This window comes from Cygnus olor, chromosome 6 (assembly GCF_009769625.2).
Source record: "Cygnus olor isolate bCygOlo1 chromosome 6, bCygOlo1.pri.v2, whole genome shotgun sequence".
NCBI classification, from domain to species: Eukaryota; Metazoa; Chordata; class Aves; order Anseriformes; family Anatidae; genus Cygnus; species Cygnus olor.
In genome coordinates, this window is record NC_049174.1 from 1636200 (window position 1) to 1644219 (window position 8020).

Genomic DNA, 8020 nt, shown 5'->3' on the forward strand with positions numbered 1-8020 from the left:
CAGCTAAGTGAAGGAAATCACCAGTGTTTACCATATAGACTTAAATGAAATATTACTATCTAAACAATCAGTCGTATAAAGACTCCTTTAACTATGAATTTTTCATTCACAACTCATTGAATCTTTTTAAATGTTACAGAATCCTAATACATCTTAAAAGTTATTATCTGGAAGTTACAATGAAAAGTGGATCTGAAACCACTGTAGATAAGTTCTTACAATCCTCCCTTATGGGCACACTTGAAAAACATGCCTGTAATGTGGTTTCTGCTGAGTTAAGAAGTTTTGAGCACTTGTTTTTGCTGACAGATAGTGCATTTCTTCCTCAGACATAAAAGTTAGTCCGTGTCCTATGAAAGATTACTAATAATAAATAATGTAGCTTATTCTCTTGACCAGTACCTGTTAACTCGAATGATTTAATACATTACGCCTTTGTGTTACAGCTGATTTATTTTTAAATTAATATAAGGATATTGTTAATTGACATTTTATTAGTCTTCTGGCATAATTTCTCTTGCTTATAAAATACTATTTTCCAATGAACTTACATATTCTGTTTAAAAAGAGCAAATCTTTGAAATCTAAAAACTTATTTTTCAGAAGAAAATTAAATATGCTTTTTTTTTTGCTCCTTGTGCATGTGTGAGTACAAAAATGGCATTTTTTTCTTTATATTCTTACAGTAAACTCTTGAAGATTGCAGCCAAAGTTCCACTCCCTTTGTCTGTTGCAATGTTGGCTTTTGGACGAATGCATTTATACAAAGTACCCCACTTTGTAACTTTTTCTCTTCTTCTACATGTACTATGTTGTCTTGTGTAACATTGGTTATACATAAGAAGAATATTGCAGCCTAGAAAGTAATTCTGGAAAGGGGGTAAATTTCAACAAAGAAATGCCTTGATTAACATGATAATTTGGATTATTTGGGAAAGATGACAGAACCATGAATACTTCACAAAAAGTTTATAGTTCTGTTCATGTTGCTTAGAAAGCTTTTCATGGTGTTTATTTCCTGACTGTGAAAATTAAGTGAATTAAAAATGTGTGTGTGTAAGCACATAAATCTTATTAGTATAACATCAGTACTGTTTGCCTTGCAGACACTTTGATATTTCACTATACTTGTTTGTTTAAACAGACTTTTTTTACTCGGTATGCTGTGCAACGCATATGTCCTAAACTTGCGTATCTTGCAGGTCTAAAGTATGCTGGTTAAAACTGAATAAATTTCAAGCACACTGTGACTATCACAAAAACTACACAGCCAAGTATACTTTTAATCATTTTATGCTACATTTAAAAGCTGTCACAGTTGTGTCTAGACGAACCAGAATGTACTGCTTTTATAGAACTGCTATTTCTATCAAAGTATTTGTTCAGTTGCTGTGGAACATTTGTGAGATTATTGAAAGTCTTATACATTTTACTTCTTGTGAGAGTGAAAAAACAATACTCTGTGTAGCTTTCTATTCAGGAAGGATTTCAGCAGATTCATAAACAATTTGTTTTAAAACATTGCCAATTTTTTCTGTCCATACGTAGAAGCTAGCAAGCGTTGAGGTATGGTGTGAGTTTACAGCGCAGTTGCTATATTGCACTGTTTACAGGTAGGCAAGGCAATTTTTTTCCTATCATAAATGGAGAATCAGTCATCTTATAGTAAATGTCCATACAGTAAATTAATATGGAATAGTTAAGTTACAACAATGTAAATTCATGCCTTGCCATGCTGTGCTAACTTCCTCGTGTGGACGAACTCTTGGTAATAGTGGCAAATACTGACCATAATTATTAGCTCTGCGTAAAGTATTATCTTTGTGCCTAGATGCTACAGTGACTGCCATTTATAACAATGCCTAGAATAGCTGTGTGTAAGGAATTCCATCTCCTGGGTACGTGTTTTGCCTGCAGAAGAAATCACACTAACCATTAGGTTAAAATGAGGTATTGATTCTGCGTAGAGATGAGCACTTGTTTCTGTGTTAGCTGTCTCCACTATCTGAGATATCTGTCATCTTCATATGGAAATATTATACCAGCTTAATTACTTTATATGGATAATACCAGGAAATCTGCTACCTACTGTCAATTGAGTATATTCTTAATATAGCCGTAGATCCTGACACATTGATTTTATTGTATCTTCTTGTTCTTGCCTAAAGTGCCTCAGTTACTTTTAGCTTGTTCTTAGGGTCAATTCATTTGAGCTGGCTGGAAAGACTTATTAATTCACACAGACTTTCCACAATGAACTTGTTTTGTCACCTTATAAACAAGTCAGCAGTTCAAGCTATCGGTAAGTCATTAAAACTGCTTTAACTGAAAAGGTTATTAGTAGCTAATCAAACCCCTGTCACTGGTGTCAGTAATTGCTGTGCTGGTCTTCCAGTCTTAACATTTTAATCAAAGGGTTAGATTATACATAGTGTTGGTAAATCAGAAAAGTTAACTCAATATGTTATATCCTGATATTATCTAACCAAATATATGCTACAGTATTTGTATAAAGGATAATTTGTCTGTATATACTTGTAGCTTGATTTAACCTAAAAATTACTGTTCAGACATAGAAGAATAGAGTAGTTTCTGTACTTTCAAGTGGCTGTGAGTGGGAAAAAAAATGACAGAACCACACTGGGGCTGGTAAAAGGCTGTCTGTGAAATGTGCAAGATTGATTTCTGTGGAAGATCATTTCCTTGGTCTTCGTGATCAATTTGGCTTACTTGCCAAACTTACTTGGTATTTACTGTATTTACTTACTTGGTATTTATTGTATTTTACTTCTGATTTTGGTTTGCCATCTTAATCAGATCTTCATGCACAAGCTCATTTTTTGGAGCTGTTGGTGGAATAAAATAATAGAATAAGGAGAGGAAACAGTCTCAGCATGTAGCAACTTTGATAGCTTCCAAAATCCGACAGCATGAAACATGCTGAATTACAGCAGCAAAGAATAGCACCAAATTTTTCATTTAATGGTATTTTTTAAGCTGTGAATTTTGTTGATGTTGTTAAGACTCCTAATGAAATGGGTTACAGAATTTTGGGTGGTGATTCCTACATGATTTTCAAGGTGGAGGCAGGAAAAAAAAATGTAATCCTTAGTCTGAGATCCCAGACTTTATCACTTCTCTGTTAATGCTCCTCTTTCCAGAGGGTACTTATCTTCAGAGGGTGAAGTAGGGGAAGTCTTATTGCTAGTTTGGATTTTGTGTGCTTTGTGTGTCATTTGCTTGATGAAAACTGTGTTCCCAGAGATGTGCATCTGGATTTTGCAGTGATTGTGGACTGTCTAACTAGCTGTTCAAGAGATTAGGTTTTTAATCACAGTTGGATTCCATGTATAATCATTGAAGGTACTAGGACAAGTTCAGAGGACAATTCATACCGTTCTAAGAGAGGATGAATGAAAAGATTTTATAAATGTCTAAAATTGTTTTTAAGGTAAATACTATGATCTTCCTTTTGGAGAGGAGGCTTCTGTTCTGCAAATTTCTAGTTATGCCACGTCCACCTTTACAATCTGAGCAGAAATGTAGACTAACCCACTGAAAGGACTTTTAATTGACTGCATGAGGAAGTGTAGGTATTACCGAAATACCCTTTATCTGAGTAGGCTGTGGTTATAAAACAATTTTTGGGAAATATATTGGAATGTCTCTTAATACATTTAAATCAAAATTTCTGTTTATCCTTCGAACTTCAGACTGTGGGAGAAGGCACAGACTACTCTGTGATAGATTAGAACTCTGCTCTGTAAGGGAGGATCCCTGCTGACATGCAGACTCCAAATTTGTTGTTCTGTTCCTTTTCAGAAGTTGAGGTATTAATTTCACAAAACCACTGTACTTTATCCATGTGGATGTTCAGCATGTTAAGATGGAGATTATGGTGTGTAAAACAAGCAATTTTTGGCTTGTACCTCAGGATGCATTCAAAAGAAGAATTATTTTTGTGGCTTGTATGTTTTTATAAGCTATCAGAGAAGGAGTTTAAAAAAAACAACACAACAACAACAAACACACACACAGATAAACAACAACAAAAAACACCACCACCACCACAGGAGATGAACGTAGACCACCAAATGTCACTAATTGTACAGCAAAGTCTTTTGAGGGGGAGGGTGGAGGTAGGGGAGAGACTTAATGAGAATCTTTTAGTGAGATCCCCATAACTTGAATTCCTCTTGAAGTCTCTACTCTTTTTTGGTTGATGTAATCAAACGTGGATTTTCTTCACGGTCTTGTGACTCTGCAATAATAGTAGCTACACCTGTAGCTATCAGGTCATAAAGGTCTATATTTGTATGGTATAGAAAAAGTGTTACCACTTAACTGGAATTACCAAAGGTGATATGTTCAGTTTTCCTTTAAAAGGTAGTTGGAGTATGTCACATTTTTGCATCGTATGAAATGTCTGATAGTTCTTTTTTGTTTAGTAACTGGAATTCCATTTAATTTTATTTGTAAAACTTGGAGTTCTGCTCTGATTTCTTTTGAGTGAGACAATACATATAGCAATTTATTGCTAAGTATTCATGTGCAAAGTTTTTAAAAAAAACACACCAAGAACCAAACAAAAAAAACTGAACAGTGTAATTGTAACATATTGCAGAAGGAATGGAGACTGCCTGTAAGTGAGTTTTTCAACTATGTTGAAAGTCACCCTAATCGGGCTACCTTTAAAGAGTCATGCTGTAGAGAATAAACAAAACAGTGCATTGATACTTAAAACAAGCAAAAAGGATTGTTGTATTGGTTGGTATTTGATATGAAGTCGAATTCTCCATCTGTTTTCCAGTAACAAGGTTATAAACTTGTCACCTGGCTTTTTTTCCTGAAATCTGATATATCTACTTCTGTGCTTGACAGAACAGAAAATTAAAGTTAAAAAATAAAGTTAATTATGTGCCTGTGCATAAATTTAAACATTTAAGAAGCCTTTTTGATCAAGCTGATAAAGTTTAGTTCAATCCAGTAATGAGCAGTATGATAAACAAGACAAAAATGTGAAACAAACATTTTCTGGTTTGTATCTCAGGATGCATTCAAAGTAAGAATTATTTATGTGTCTCTTATGTTTTTATAAGCTATCAGAAGGGGAATTAAAAAAAAAAAGCAACAAACAAACAAAGGACGAGAACCTAGAGTACTGAATGTCACTAATTGTACAGAAGACAAGACAAAGGTCTTGTTTATACTGCAGAAATAGAGCAGCTATTTATAGACCGTCAATAATCAGAGCTACTGAAAATATTTTTGGAGGTGGTTATGGTGTCTATTCATTAATTGTGCTGCTGTTGTAAGTCACTAAGCCACTAGGAAATTGTTAGCTATAGAACAGACTGAATTCCTACTGTTTCTTTTATATTTCATTGTGAATGTTAGTCACTTAGTTTTCAGGTTTGACTTTTTACGTCTCTTTTTTTGGAAGATAATCAAACCAGCTTTTATAAGCACTTAGCACTGTACTGTAAATAGTTTTAAAACTTTCATCGCCATTCCTTTAGCAGAAACATACTTCTGTCCCTAAAGCTATGTGCTGCTGTTATATACCTCTGGAAATGTTTGCCAGGGAATGACAATTGGAAAAAAAAAAGAAGTATTTATGTTAAAGTAAAATAATTTTTCTACCTTTTCTTAGAGCTAGAACTTCCAGCTAGTATTCATAGTACAATCCCTTAAGTGTTTAAAAGGCTTATTTGAAAAACCTGTATTTTGATGCATTTTCTTATTTACGGAAGAATGTATTCAAAACTTCTAATCAGGACGGTTATCTTTATCTAAAAGATTAAAATGTATACATTTCATCTTGTTACTAAACATTACTGCTTTTTAAAATAAATATAAGTATTTAGGGAGAAAATTCTATAGCTTTTACTGAAGTAAATCTGCCCACCACTTTAATTCTTCAGGTATCTCAGCATATAACTGTCTCAAATACGTGCTTACTGTGTTGAGGATGGAAACCAGTCACACTTGTGATATTTTGACCTTAATTTGGTTTAAGATTTAGGGTCTCATTCTGTATTCTTACATGCATACGGTTTTTGCAACTCATATATTCATGAACAAATCTTGTAAACATATACTCTCTGCAGTTATTGATGGGTTTTGGTCTGAATTCTGTAGGAAGTGTGTAGTATCAGAGCTAATCTTGTGTCTATAAAATCCGGGTATGGCACACAGACCTGTTATTTTGCAGCACATCATTCCAGTTCTTGCTTCCATACACGGCTATCCTTGGTTTGCAGTATCCTTCTGCTGTAGCACAAAATTTAAGCTTTACAGTAACAGTAGGCATTGCAAATGACATAGTGAAGATACAGAGCGTCTGTCCTACAGACTGTTGTTTTATTGAAGTTTTGCGTCTTTGTTGAAATACCAGCAAAGACTTATTTTTCCTCCAACTGCATAAATGCTTTCAAGGCATATGTCAAGCATGCAAGTGTTTTGATGTTTAGCTTTTTTAAATGTTAAATGCACTCTTCTGGGATCAACTCAGGCTTCTGTATTTTCCATTTGTGTTGCTTTGAGTGTGAACAGAGTATTGGAGACCTGAGTAAGTAACAACTGAAATATTTTACAGAAGTCTACAAAAGTAGACATGACATATATAATTAGAGTGCCAGATCAAAATTGAAATGTGAAATTCCGCACTGTGGCTTGAAACTTGTAGCTTTCTAAAGCAAAACAAACAAACCCTGTGCCTTAAACCAGCAAATTAATACACTCTAACCGTAGCCTGTAGATTTCTGTAGCTTTATTTTTCATTTTTGAAATCAACCAAAAATATTTGTGTGGATCATACTAAAACTTGATTTGGGGAGAATATTTTTTGACCCCTCCTCCCTTTTTACTGCATTTGCAGAGATTAAGATTTATGTGAAGTATGGTGTACTTGTGGTTTGGAATCACCACTCGAAGTCAGAAAGCTTTAGTGACTTATTTCTCAAGTCTTTATATTATGACAAAAAGGAAAATAGGGAAGGAAAATTAGTCTCAGATGTGGCTTGACTTCTGTGTGTCTAAGTATTCTAATTTTTTGTTTAGTTTCTTCAAAACTGTAGCTCAAGCAAAATATTTAAGCCATTGAATATCAATATCTACACCAGTGTGAGATGAAAAGGTGGTTTGGGTGTAGTGTGGGGGTTGTTTGCTTTTAAGCTCCAGCAGTTTGAATAAGTGATTTCAAGTTTTAGGGAAAGTATTCATATATAAAAGCCTGAAAAGATTGAAAAAAATAGGTGTCTGCATTCTGTTCTTCTTAATTTATTAAAGAAACAGAAATATTCAAGATCCTAAAATCCTGCTTTGATGTAGTAAATACATATGTGTAAATATAAATATATAGTATATATTTTTAATATGAAGACCTTAGGAAAGCCACTTCTCGACCTCTGTTTTTTTCTTAGTTCTCTCTATAGAATTTTTTGTTTTGAACAAAGCCCCCCAGATTCTGAGTCTATTGTTTTTCAGTAGTACTAAGTAAGACTGATTCTTGATTAGAGATGCCATATCTCAAAGACTATCATTGGACTGTGGATATTTAAAAATGCACACACGATGACTTCATGTCAGGTGATCACAGTCACTGTTTGCAGCGATACAAATAGAAGTTACTAACTTTGTTTTGTGGAGATCTGAATCTGGCTGTCATAATCCTGATTTTGTTGTGGAACAACAGAAACATGCAATTTTTGTGTCTTCCCTGCTACTTCATTCTGTATGTTAGTTTAGGACTTTTAAAACTCTTGATCCAATTGCCTAACTTGATCTTCTTTGTTCTGTGCTGATGATATTTCAGTAATCCTAGTCATTGTTGACATCCTGGCTACAGGAACACTAGTATGAAAATCATTGAGAGGGCAGAACTACTTTTAAGACTTTTTTTATGATGGTGAATCTAGAAAAATTGTGCAGGCCTAGTAATCCAAAGCAAAAGACAGCATAATGTTGGGCAAAACACCCTATTTAGCTGACGGGTATTGGAGTTGTCTATTTTTTTTTA

At 34.1% G+C, this 8020-nt stretch overlaps 1 protein-coding gene across 2 annotated transcripts in view; it reads left to right on the forward strand.

Annotated features, from left to right (window-relative positions):
- The window catches only part of PGAP1 (post-GPI attachment to proteins inositol deacylase 1), a 32428-nt gene extending 29811 nt beyond the window's left edge, over window positions 1-2617 (forward strand). For both annotated transcript variants that reach the window (XM_040562693.1, XM_040562694.1), the window contains one exon: window positions 687-2617. In XM_040562693.1, the coding sequence (XP_040418627.1) occupies window positions 687-825 (139 nt within the window). In that variant the 3' untranslated portion in view covers window positions 826-2617. The remainder of the gene's footprint in view (window positions 1-686) is intronic.
- Window positions 2618-8020: the final 5403 nt, after the last annotated feature.